The 13,988-nt window shown below is 39.1% G+C and overlaps 1 protein-coding gene across 5 annotated transcripts in view; it reads right to left on the reverse strand.

The window, feature by feature from the left end:
* Positions 1 to 12,321, reverse strand: part of LOC109859866 (rho GTPase-activating protein gacII) — a 33,043-nt gene extending 20,722 nt beyond the window's left edge. The window contains exons 1-3 of one of the 5 annotated variants that reach the window (XM_020438567.1): positions 12,065 to 12,321; positions 10,542 to 11,013; positions 1,529 to 1,668 (exon numbers count right to left, since the gene is read on the reverse strand). In XM_020438567.1, coding sequence (XP_020294156.1) covers positions 1,529 to 1,668; positions 10,542 to 10,887 — 486 coding nt within the window. In that variant the 5' untranslated portion in view covers positions 10,888 to 11,013; positions 12,065 to 12,321. Of the gene's footprint in view, positions 1 to 1,528; positions 4,125 to 10,541; positions 11,549 to 11,835 lie in introns of those variants that run through there. The other 4 variants (XM_020438557.1, XM_020438548.1, XM_020438538.1 and 1 more) reach the window with 4 other exon arrangements.
* Between the last annotated feature and the right edge of the window lie 1,667 nt (positions 12,322 to 13,988).

Below are 13,988 nucleotides of genomic sequence, written 5' to 3' on the forward strand. Positions count from 1 at the left end.
TAGATGTTTATAAGGTCAATTTAATGCACTAAATTTAGGAAAAAAATTGAAAAAAATCCTGGTTACTTCTTTGACCTTCAAAATTAACTTTAAAGGGGGGGTAGCAGGTTATTATTAACTTTTTCAGCTAAAATGCGAGGTCAATTTTAAAGGAAAAATTCCCGGAGCGAAAAGGTTAAGTAACTAGAGAACATTGTGAATAAAAAATGCGCTATTCAACAATTAAAAATTTGTATCAAAACAAATATTTTATAAAATTAAATTTTACAACGTACTATGTTAAAAAATTTCAAACAGAAATAAAGCTGATTATTGCAATCTTTGCAGTAAGTAGTTTTTTTTTTTTGTGCAAAAGTTTTTGCACTTTGCGTGAAATTTCTGACATATTATTTGTGTAACATTGTTTGCAAAAGTTTTGCGATAGATACGTTCGCTCTTTCTTCTTTTGAATTTCATGGCGCAACATCTTCAGGAAAGCCAATCTATGACACGTGTCACGTAAACTGTAGATTTTCAGTACCGATAGTGAATTCGAATTTAAGGAATCCGAGTACATTATAAAGCCACGGTAGTTACTGGTTACCACCAACAAGATGATCTTATTTAACCATATTACGTATTTTCTCATTATATACTTAAAATTATGAAAATTCTATTGTATGGCAAGACATATAAAACTTGCGCGGCAGTAAACGTGTTAATATAACATGTGTTTAAATTATTAAAATATTTATGTATTTTTTTCATGCTTATGATAATAAAATTTTTAACAAGTTTCCGCTACTAGCGTTTTATTCATTTCGGTTCGGTTTACTTGTTACGAAATAACACTCAGCATTTACTTTTAATTAAATCCTAATTGTCTTGTATAAACACTAATATGACAACGTCATACCGTGTCCTACACACGTAAACGCTACATTGATTCGGTGTCGACGCTCACGTCATCATTCGCCAATTCCACAGGTGGTACAGCAATATAGAGAGACGTTTCCGAGCGGTAGGTCATGGTTCGTGACGAAAAAAACGTTTACGCGCGCGCCGAAATTAGTACAGAGAGAGACGAGTACTAATTAAATTTCTATGGTAGACGCGGCAATTCATTATCTCCTTTTTGTTTTCCTTGTTTGTCTTTTTCTCTCGTTAAAACAATTTTCGACATCGAACGTTTTTTGTTCCGGAGAAAATTAAGTAATTGAAATAAAAATTGTTTTTTTTTTAATTTGTAATATATATTATAATTAAAAAAAAACACTATGTTTACGAATGCGGTTTTCTTGTTATTCTATAATTGCAACAAAATAACGCACACACAAACATTTTGAAAAAATACATAATCGAGGACAAAAATATTTCAAAAATATTGTGGTTCGAAATTTGTACTTTTAATCTGTCTCTTTGCCAAGAGCTTAAAAAATGATTTATTTTTTGTTTCGTGAAAGTTGAAAAAAAAGTCTATCTAGTGAAATGATTTAGGCTTCTTTATTATATCGGAAAATAATATACGCGTAAGTGGAAAACAACTCACCTGAGGCGTCCATACGGATGGCTGATGCGTCGTCCTTGAGGTGCTCTTGCTCCTGGAGCGCCAAATCTTTTTCGCAACCAACCGGCTGCCGTGATGCACCACACTGCTCGAGGACTTACTCTTCTGCATCGCTGTGCCACCTGTGGAATTGGCGGTAGATAACGTGAGCGCTGGCGAACCGGGCGCCGAATGCGGTTTGTCTTTATTGGAAACGTGTAGCAGATGGGACAGGAAGGATTGATGAGGATATTTAGTTAATACTTCTTCCGAACCAACATCAATGCTGCTTCGTGAACTGGCATTTCTGCTGGGCGGTGACGTAGTCGCGTCAATATCCGATAAATTCTCGGACGGACACTCACTAGTTGGAAAGAACATTTCACGATAATGCATCGCCCAATCGTCTTCTGTTTGACAGCCCTTGCTGTTGCCACTATCGTCACTGATTTTGTGATCTACGTCCTTTTTCTTAGCAAGACCTAACCGATCATAATTGACCCGCTTGAATCGATCGTCCTTATCCGCGTCTATAGATTTCTTTCGCGCCATACGTAGATACCTCTTGATGGTATCACCAACGGACGGTGACACGTCATCAACGCTGCTGCGCCTTCGGCCGGATTGCTCCTTTTCCTTCTCCAGTAAACACGCGTCCAGAACGTCTCGAGAAACGGGATTGGTTTGCACAACTTGGTACGAATAATTCTTGGAAGGAACCTGATACAACGATGACAGATCTACTTTCTTTTTGACGGATGATCCGCTATCTGTGTCAAGCCACCGGAAAGAAGAACATCGAGGCATTCGAAACTTTCTGCTGCATCTTAGATCGAAATACATTTTTTCGAGAAGCTTACGATCCGTCAGGATGTCAGAAACAACGCGATCGCGAGACGAGAATTTACCGTAGTAACGGCTCAACGTTTCCACTAGCTGTTGATGCACTACGTGACCGTGAGAACTGGAGGATGATGTCGTCGCAGTTTTTTCATCGGTGCAACTTGAAGATTTCTCTTTGGCTTCGTATACGAGCTTGTCCACGTATCGTTGTAATTTATTTAACAGGCTGCGATGATCCAAAGACGATGAGTTTATTAACGCCAGCTCGTTCGGATTGCTATCAATGAACAAATAATTTTGGAGCATGTAGACCAAGTCTTCTTCTTCGGCGTTTTCCTGGGATATTACCTTTCGATGCGCTTCCGGGCTCGAGGGTATACTACCGCTACCGCTACCGCCTGATAAAAACCACGATTCTCTCTTTGTTTTTGTTAGATCGAACTTGCCGGTCGTGGTCGTGTGAATGTTGAAACTCTGAGGCGAGTTCCTGGAATCATCGGCCTCGTCTGCCGAGCTAGCCTGAGTGCGACAGCTGCCGCCTTTGCCAATCTGTCGACGACGGCGAGGTGCGCGAAAAGTCAGACTTCCCGGATACGAGGATTTCCGCCATAGCAAGAAACGCGGCTCCTTTTGACAAACCTCTTGGAAAGTTTGCTCGATCTTCGGAATATCCTCGGGACGATTGTGAGTACCTTCCGGGATTAGACGTCGACCCGCGTCAGCCATGTATCGCCATGTCTTCCGCGTGAGCAGCCATCGTTCTTTGATTGGTTTCACGGTTCGTTTGGTTCTGCGATCCTTCGATGTCGAAGGTGTCCCGCGTAGTGAACCATCCATACTGTCGCGGCGCGAGCGTCTCCTGTTTCCAGGATCCGCTGCCATAACTTTCCTTGCACGAACCACTGTTGCGACCCTTCGTTCTTCACCCCAATCAAAATCTCCTTGCCGCCGCTATTTTTGGCGGGGAATTTCGCTTTCGTTACCTTTTTCCTTCACGCGACAATCGACCATTATCCGACCATTCATACTTTATTCGATAAAATTGCGGAGGGATGTCAACATCAAACGAACGAGATATCCTTCGGGCGGAGATAAAGTGTACGCTTTTTTTTACACTCGCAAATGCTTCAAAATCCACGAGAAGATCAATTTGATATTGCAAAGAGATGTCGATTTTTCTTCGGGGCAAAATTATATTGCGTTCTCGAAGAGCGATTATTTAATTAAAGAAAGCTTGAGAACCAAATGTATTGCGAAGACGTTTTAACTTGTGATCCAAGAAATTATAATTATTACTTTGTATTACATATATACTGTGTACATATCATAGCATTTATGTAAAACTTGAATGTTGCGTTGCGATACAATTGCTGACAACACTTTTTATGAACCACACAAGAAAACCATCATCACAAGCTCGCTCTGTTCTTCAAGTGAAGATTTCGCTCGGAAACGACATCAACGACGACGACGACAACAACGACGATCTCCAGAACGACATTCGGACGTCGTGATCGCACACGTTACAGTTGGCCGCGCGAACCGGCAAGGTGGAAGCTGCCTAAGGTACGCAACTACTGGTCCTCAGGGCGTCGCGACGCTCGTGAATGCTCCGTGTCTAAAACCGTCTTCGCCCCTTCTCTTCTTCTTCTCTCTGTTTGCGTGCGGAAACGTGAGCGAGCGAGCGAGCGAGAATGAAAGACGAGGACAAACGCCGCAAGAGAAGACGACGATGATAATGGACCAGACCGAGGAAGAGGTGCAGCGACTGCCACCGGTCTAGGATACCTGGGCCAGACTAGCTTGACTGAGATATAACGCTGTCGGCGACGTCGGTGTCGTCATATGCTTCACCAAATATCGGCGGCGCTTTCTGGCAGCGCATCACCGCCCGGTCGCTGGCGTTTCGCGACAAAACAGAGCTGGCTTTTTGACGAGACCCGTGATGGCATATCGTTCTTCGTCGTCATAATATCGACGAATACGAAACGTCGCGTCGAGTTATTAGAAAAACGTTCATTTTACATTTTCCGAGAAAACTCATTGAGACAACGCACGTTGAAACGTAGACGCGCGAAGATATAATTGTGATTCATGAGAAAATTCTATTGTCCAATTTCATACAAAAAGATCGAAATTTTATATTGTTCCTTTGTTCTAATAGGATCGTTATAGTCAATTAAAAATGAAATATAAGATTAATTGTGAAGAGATTATAAATATTATCTTTTTGTTTTTATTATAACTTTTGCAACGGTTTAATATGAAGATAGAAAAATATTCTCTCTGGTGTAATAGATCATCATGTCGAAATTGTTGACACACCGCTCCGAGGTTTCTATAACAGTGAAAGAATGACAAATAACAGAAACACACGTTTAATGTCGAGACCACACAGCGAGCTCCACGTACGCTTTATTTATTTATTTATTTATTTATTTTTTTTTATTGGAGCAAACACAAGAGAGGATATAATAAATATTTTTTTCACTATTTTATTATCTAAAAGCGACATGTAAAATCGAAAACTCAAACACGTCGAAACTCTCTCTGATCTATGTATATATCGACTGTCTCTTTTCCGCGCTCTTTTTTCATGGTTTCGTTTGGCATATCTCGAGCTGCTGTCAAAATGTTGGTTATTCTCGACATTTCGCGATTATTTGTGCGATGATACTTAAAAATCAATAGCCTATCGTACTTGTGTGCGCGTCTCCTCTTTAATAAAATACTAATGTCTTTTTTTTAATTTGTTGCTATTGTTTTTATTTGTTGCTTCGTTTATAAATTTCCAATTTTTTTTATTGTGCGTTACGTGTTTTCTATTGTGTGTGTTTACTTCATGCAAATTTAAAAGAAACTTTTCACGAAAATTTACTGTTTATCTTCCTTACAATATTTTTGTCATAGTGTTTATCTCTTGTCTGATATTTACAAACACACTCAAGAGACATGTTTTTACAATAACGGAAAAAATTGTTATTTGTGTGTGTGTTTTTTTTAAATAAATGTGCGAATTGTAGACTGGATGTAACCGTGTGGGTCTGTAGGTTATTTGAATTTTTATCTGATTGACGCGCAGAGTTCATGAATAATCTTATCATTTATATAACGTCGTCATATCGCGTTCTAGTCAGTGAGAGAGCGCGGCGGAAGAGAAATACGAGACGGGAAGAGAACAAAAGAGAGGAAGAAGCAAAAGAATCACGGAAGGACATCTCGGTGTGTAAGTGCAATCGCGTCAGAATAACAAACTCGTCTTGGTGGCGTCTTTTAATCCATACAAATCTATTTTTCGCCGGACAATCGCGCCAGAAATACCGGATTGGCTTCCCTTCGTGATAATTCCGTTCTCGCGCTCACATGATCGTTGCCACCGGCTTGGTGCCGCGTCGCGTCAGGAAAATCTCGACGATAGCGCGTTTTGCGCAAATCTCACGACACACATTTCAACTGAGTAAACAATAATCTATCTAAGGTTTCATTAGCAAAAATGTGAAATATTGTTTTAAAAATTCGAGATCGCGTACATTTTACGAGCAATGTTTTTTCGACATATTTTCAATCTATTTATTTTCTCAAAAAATCAGACAAAGCAAATGTCGCGAAATAATACTATAATTGTGTAAGAATTTTTCTGCATCAAAATGGACATTGGTAAAAAAACGGAGATTGCTGTGGGGATTGATCGGCGATGTAGTACTCGACATTCTTCGTACGTTTCTCGAAAAATGATCGACTCTCAAACTCGAAACACAGGTTCGATCACAAATCGGCTGGGAGTTAGAACTCATCATACGTATTATAAAATGCGCAAATTATTTTTAGATCGGCGCAAAAATATCGCAAGGTCTTAGCACGCGCCGTGACCATGCTGCTGTTCCACGGCGGCGCGGCCGGCGTACGCAATGCGGTCGAGTTTCTCTCGATTTGATGAAGAGCTTTGAGCTTTCTTCAACTTGAGGCCAGATGCCGCTAGCGTATAGAGAGATGATCTCTTTCCGATGATGTTACCTTACGAACTCAACGAGAGGGAGTCGGTAGTTGAGGACGATGGAGCGTAGTTCGCGCGCGCGCAGGGAAAAAGATGTTTTAAAATTAAAAAAAAATAATCGGAAATAAAACTCTGATTAGCGATTTATCTCTTAGCTACCGCTAAGAGATGAAATAATAAAGTCTTTAAGAACCAAGCGCTGAGGAGTGCGTACAGTATGTATTGTTTTCTCTCGCAATAAGATAAATAAGCATCAAGCGAATTTGAAAGATGATTATTTCGAAGATCTCTGAAATGATCGAAAGAGTTACACAATTCTTCTCTTTCACGTCCTGAGACGTGTAACAACAAGAAGTTCAGTTTCGAAAGATTTCTCTTTCACTAAGAGAGTCTGTACGGCACTGAATCTGCAAGCTACGTTAGCACAGACCGAACGCAGTGGCTACCTGTGTATCTATCTATGTATGTACATCGTGAATTCACGGCGCGCGGTTAGAGCTTATTTATGGATTATATAGTGGAATCTCTGCCAGAGACGGCAGAGCTTGCGAATCTTACGCTGCATATGAGAACGACAAGAGCCGCTGCCAAACTTCACACCTCACCGTGTGTACGCGTAGTACGTCGATCGTAGGAAAACTATGCAATTAGAAAGTTTAAATTGATTGCCGGTGATTTTGTGTCGCGTTCCCGTGCATACAATCGCGAGATAAATATAAATTGAATGAAAATCGCGCGAGCAGTAACGTGATAACGCAATCGTCGTCAAGGATTGCGTACGTGTTTATTGTTTAATTATTTATTTATAAACAACTTATAAACAATAAACAATGAAATACGTCACAATTATGCATATAGTAGTAATTATAGTAGATATGGTAGATTATAGTAGATGTAACATATATTTTTTATATCTTGTGTGTAGTTCGCTGCAAAAAGAAATCGACAAAATCGGTTCGCTGCAGTATTTTTAGTACTAGCACGTTTATTTTACGTGTCTTTTATGTGTTGTGTTACGCCAAAGATGAAAGACCGAAGATGAAAGATATGTAACAAAATCGTCTGCGAATCATACCGGGTTGCGGAAAAAATCATGCTTTTCGCGATGTATATACTATACGATGATCGCTGTTTAAATAGTTTCTTTTTTTTTTATACATTTGTGATATTTTGCTCGGACTCGTTTTATTCTCGCAATCTGGTCTTCTTTCAAAATAAATGTGAAAGTAAATACATAACGCATGTATAAGCAAAAATACAGCCAAACTCCAAGAATATTAGGTATATTATGACAGTCTTTACCACACGCGTAAGTGACAGGTTGAAAAGTTTCCTCAACGCACGCGTGATACGCGCGCACACACACATACACACACACACGCACACACGCATATGAAAAATCAACTATGCGAATTTCGGTGGTTTCGTGTGTACGCGCGAAAACGCGTACGCACGATCACACGTACGCGCCAACACAATTACATGAGTCACGGTAGCTGGCAAGTATCCATGAAAATGATTCTAGTGGATGCATAAATGATTTCGACAGGCAATCTATTACCTCGAAATAGGGTTTTCTGGGGCTAAACATGCATTTGGATTACGTTCATATTTTCAGCTCTAACCCTTCACTATGATAAATATTGACTGTTACAGCAACTTAAGAAATCGATCATTTATCTCCTCTCGCCGCACAAATTGCATTACAAACAAATTATACTTATTATTAAAGAAGATATTAAATATATGTGTTTATGTTTAATTAATAGAGCTAATAAATTTGCGGGAAGTTCAAGAGAGACAGAACGAAGTACACAATTATTAACAAGTTTTTCAATACAAAAAATTCTACATTGCCCCACCCCATTTCTATACGCTGATTGTTTAAACAACGCAGAATGGTAAAATGCAACAAAATAATAAACCTTTATGGTATTGTTACAATTTGCAAAGTGAGCTCTTTGCGAGCGGCTATGGATATCAGAGAATTAACAGCCACGTAACCGAAATTTTGTGACAACGTAGAGGTAGTATTCGTCACCGTTCGGTTTATACATGTACACACACATTTTCCGACAACAACAATCTTTGACAGATTTTCGCGCTCGAAGCGAAGAAATAGGAAATTCGTCAAATTGACCGTCTCACATAAACGGTTTCAGTCGATGGATTATCGAATGTGTCAGTTCGCCTGACGTATCTAAGACGGACCCGGGGAAATCCCTGACGTGAGAGAAACGATCTTTAAATATATACACGGCCCCACCACATCCGATCACTGTCTGTTCGATCGCGTTTCGTTCAACAGAAACGCCACGAAACAGATCGTCGAATTATCCCATCAGAACGGTTTACGCGTGATTTCTTTTTCTCTCTTTTTCTTATTGTTTATTGTTTTATCTGAGTAATGCGACGTTTGCATAGCAATCTAAATAGAAACAATAACACAATATCAATAATGTACGAGCTTCGTTGTTTAACATTCGAAGATGTTTTTCGGGTTTGAACCGCGTTAGTGTCATTTTTATACCGACGTTTCGTGAACATCTCAGCTCACTTCATCGGGAAGTTTCAAGAGCAGCCTGATACTGTTTATTAACAAATAAATGTGCATATACGTATATAAAAGCAGTATGTATATATTTATTGTTCAATGGTATGAAATATGGCGATTTTTGTTGCTCACATCTTTTCGAGAGACACGCCATTTTTATCTCGGGATAATCAAAAAGTAGATAAGGATTTTCTCATGGGAGTGTGTGCTAACACGATTCCAATTTTTTTCGGCGCTTGTAATAGAGTTTTTATATCTACTTACATATGTATAGCATATTTAACTCTAATCTTGTAAATCCCCTAATTTTGCTGTTGGAGCGATTTTTGAAAGTGAGATATATATCTTTCGATATTTTTTAAAAAAGAAAAAATGTTCAAAAACTAATGTTATTTTCTTAATTTAGAATGTTGAATAAAGTTGAATTTTTATAGATCTTTTTGCAACGTTTTAACCGATAAACAATCGCGTCGGACATAAAAGTCAGGGTTTTGCAGGATTGAAGTTAACATGTTGTATTTGTGTAACGTTACTGTAAAAAAAAAAAACTAGCATATACGGGATGCTTCAGAAGTACATAAGTGATCAAACTTTTGTATTGCATTCTACTCTTCCTAAGGATAAAAAAAAAGGTCATATAAACATCGCAAACTTTTTCTTTTCTAGAAAACCAAATTGTTGCTGCACGTGACAAAATTTGAAAACATCAGGACTTTTTGAACATTTCCGACAGTCTCTGAAACGTCGATGCGATTCTTGCAAGAACGTTTCGATCTGTTTTTTTCGGGTCTGTTTTAATTGTTTTAATTACAAAACCGTTTTCTGATTATTTATTTATCTATATGACCTATTTTCATTCTTAGGGAGAGTAGAACACGATATCAAAGTTTTATTCACTTATTTCTGAAGCACTCTGTACATATTTACGGCTAAGAACATGCACAATATGGATATGTATTAGAAATTTCTGAAGCAAGCACAAAGGAGAACGAGAAGTCTATGAAAATGAGATTTAATAATTAAACTGATAATTTCTGAGATTTAACGGTGAAAAATTTATTCTCCTTTTAGATCTCTTCTCGAGAACAAAAATTACGTTAACATTCAACAATTGCGTCACGATTCTCGTCCAATTACACGTGTCTCGAGTCGTCTGCGCGCAATATCGTAAATTTTGCTGTTTACGATCGTGTCTGGTCAGCGTAAGAAAATCAATGTCACGCGAAATGTTTCCTGTGTACGCCAGGCACAATCAGTTTCGAGTTCCGCGATATTCACACACCATCCCCGCGCGGCAAAGGTGTGAAAGACAGGAAAATACGTAAGAGCCAACAGATTTACGACGCGAGGCGAAATCTCTCGCCCGGTTCCCGATAGTCTCAAACGACGATTCACAAGAGCAAGAGTTTCTGAGAGTTAACGGAGAAAAAAATTTGTTTCTCAACAACTCGTAACTATATCGCACTTAGACAAGCTTCGTATCGCACGCGACAGTCTCATTAAAGAAAATTTCCGCGTCCAAGAAATATATCTTTACCGGTCGCGGAAGCAACATACCAGCGCTCTTCCTTTGCGTTTCTTCCTCGTATAAAGTAAATCGTACACAATTTTTCTAAGATCCTTACCAATAATGTGGTGGTACTTGTCAATGAATTGCGCGGTGCTTTGAATTCCCATGAGTGCCGCTTCGATATCGGTACAGGTGGACGCAGCGTATAGCGACTGCGCGTAATTAACACCTGGCATCTGGGTTTGGATGATTGAATAATTCTCGCGTCTTCCTAATCGGTCATGTTCTTTGTCTAAAATCGAAATCACTGAATCACGCGAGATCCCGACCGTACTTCTGAATCTCGGTGAACACACGACGCAACGTCTGACCAAACACCGACTCGAATCACTTCCGTCGCCCTCAACTTTTCGGAAGCGAATATCTTCGCGGATTCTCACTCGCGCCTCCTGTTGGAGCATTCACCTTCCAACACGTATCGTTTGTGTCTCGTCTCCACTTTTGCAGATGAATCACTGATTTTTCTTCGATTCGGATTGAGTCACGCGAGACGCGCGAACTCGTTTCCGAGAAACTAGAAGCGCGTTCTGTCGAGCCGAAAGTTTTGTCGCATTGTCACACTCGATATTCGCTCACGTTTGAGCGAGAAAACGAGGCGCGGCACAAAAAGAGAGAGAGAGAGAGAAAGAGAAAGTCGTATAAAGCAGGAGGCGAAGAACAGAATAACATACAAGCGGGAGCACCCGCTGCGAAATGCCCCGAGATTAATCAGAGCCTAATCGACGTCAAGAGAGAAAGGAATCACTACTTTTAGACGATATTATCTCTGCTCGTAAAAATAGAGAGAGACAGCGGTTAAGAAACTTAAGTAAAATATATGTGGCTGAGCGAGATTTATGTTCTCCTCTCACAGATATATCCGTTTGAATCAATTAAAGCACACATGAATAGTAAAAAATATTTAAATCCGTAGCTAATCCCGAGATAAAACAGAATTACGTAAACTTATTGCGTAAAAAAAAAAAACCAAAATTAATTATGAAATTTCAAACTGTCCAGTTCAAAATTAATGACTTCGTGTTTTTATTAATAGCAGCAATCGTCTTTGCACGTTTATTTTATCTACAAAGAAAATATATATATATATATATACTATTTGCTAAAATAAAATTTTTTAAGAAAAACGCTTGTGAACGTTCGGATCAACATGTGTCATTATTATGTATTAGTTTAAATTTTACGGTATTTATTAATAATTATCGGTTTGTTGTAAAAAGCTTTTGAAAAGAGATCAAGAAAACAAACTAAACAAATATAATCTTTAAATAAATTTGTTATTATTGCCAAACAATATTGCGTAACGGTGGTTTATTTATTTCTACCAAATAGATAAAATTGAAGTGATCTACCGTCAGTAGTGTGTTATTGATAGTTCCGACTCATCTTTTTTATATAAATGTGGTTGAAGCCACGTAATATTGACATAAACGCGCTAGTGATAACTACGATTTGTGCGCTGTTGAACGATAAAGTTTCTTCCTCAAGTTTCTTCCTTCAAGTTCGCGACTTCAATCGCACGATGATGGTCTCCAGAGTGAACATCTGTCGTTAACATTGCGTCAATTCGAATCGTCATACCTTCACTCCGAAACCTGGACCATCCGCAGCGTCGAGCTGTTTTACGAGTTATCGAAGACGACGATCTTCTTGATTGATAAGGTCATTTGTCTTTTGTGACACCTGATTCGATCTCGCGCGTTGTTCATCGAGTTCATAAAATCTCTCTCTCTCTTTCAAGAAGTCTTTCGACAATCGATCGGCGAGGGATTTATTTGCCGGCGTCGCGCGGCGTCGATCACCGCAGGGTCGACACGCTTTACGACTACGAACGACGCGCTTTCGTCCCGCGACTGGCGGCGAACGACGCGACGGACGGCTGCTGCGAGCACGATGCACGATCAACTACTACCGCTTGAAGAAGAGAGTGAGCGAGCGAGTGAGTCAGAAGGACAGAAAAAGACAGCAAGAAAAGAGAGAGAGAGAGAGAGACAGAGGGACAGAGAAAGGAGCGCTTGGACCGATAGACATTGGCTATGAACGCTGGGCGACTTCTCTCGATGCTTATTTTAAAACTGTCCTTCTCTCGTGAGTTCACGATTGTCCCTCTTGCAGCTAACGCGCGACTTCAACGTTGTTACCCGCGTTAATTTTCGTGGACCACCATGCAACTGGTTGACGCGCGATCGTACTCGCACCTCTGATGTAGATTCTTCTCTCAGAGGGTCCGATCTAGCGATAAGCGGAGGAATTTCGCCGAGAGATTGGCTGCAACAATGATCATCGAGTGTTGCGACTGAAGCAAAGACCTCAGTCGCCTCGAAAACAGTTTTCTGTTTTTGAAGACTTTTGTTAGAGACTTTTATCAGAGACGTTTTTTTTAAAAAAAAGAGAGAAATTTTTTGTTTATCAAATTATTGACTTAACTAAGACAACTTGACATGTTTTATATATATATGTCTCTTTCTATTATATTTATCTTTCGAATGCAACAAAAGTTTGACACACATAGAGCTTGCGAAAGGCAGACTTTTGTGACACACGGAGAATGGGGACACGCCAGAGCTAGGCCTTAAAAGAAGACTAAGCAAACGAACAGCGATATCACGCAATTATTGCAAAACCGAAAGTAGTTTTCCAGGTCTGCTATTTTCCCAATGGTGAACATATAAACGCGTCGTTCTCTCTCACGCGATAACGTCCTATTTATCGGCAGGTCGTGTGTCTCGTACAAGAGTTTCTCCGCAACGAGTTCTCTGTACGTCGAAAGACGTAAATAACAAATAGATAACAAATAAATAACAAATTAAGAGCTATAATAATATATCTCTGGCGATGATGATATATTATCAATATATAATATACAGGGTGCTTCGGAAATACACAATGTTAACTAAGAGAAAAACTGCTGACAGTTCTCGTAAATCTACGTGTGACACTTAATGTGATACTCCATGTAAAATTTCGAAGTAAACAAAGAGCGTTTGTATATCTCGAAGAGGAAGAGTTTCCAAACCCAAGTTTATACGATCTTTTTTCATCCTCCAAAGAGAGTAGAATATGATAGTTTGATCATTTATTTTAGAAAAGTACTCTGTGTATGTAATATATGAAGATCACACAGGGGAAGAACTTGATAAGTCAATTTTTTCGATTTTTTGTTTTCGATGTTATGTGGTAGTTAAAATGAAGTATTTTAATTATCCAAAACGAGAAAGGAAAATTTTTGATAGATTTCGAGATATAAACGTTTTTACAAAACGTGTAACACACAAATACATTAGTAAGTTTCGAACTTTAAAATCGCTCTCCTCTAAAATTACGAAAATTTGACTTATCAAGTTCTTTTCTTGCGGTCTTCGTATTGTATATAATATAGCGGTTTTATCAGTTAAGAAAAAATATCGTTTTGTATTGCAAACTTGTCAGAGAGATTGATTGATTGATTGATTGATTGATTGAGGCTTTATTTATAATGCGCTCTGGGAAAGCTTCCCCTCAAGCG

The sequence above is a fragment of the Pseudomyrmex gracilis genome, unplaced genomic scaffold (genome assembly GCF_002006095.1).
Source record: "Pseudomyrmex gracilis isolate BER0280 unplaced genomic scaffold, ASM200609v1 scaffold_7, whole genome shotgun sequence".
NCBI classification, from domain to species: domain Eukaryota; kingdom Metazoa; phylum Arthropoda; class Insecta; order Hymenoptera; family Formicidae; genus Pseudomyrmex; species Pseudomyrmex gracilis.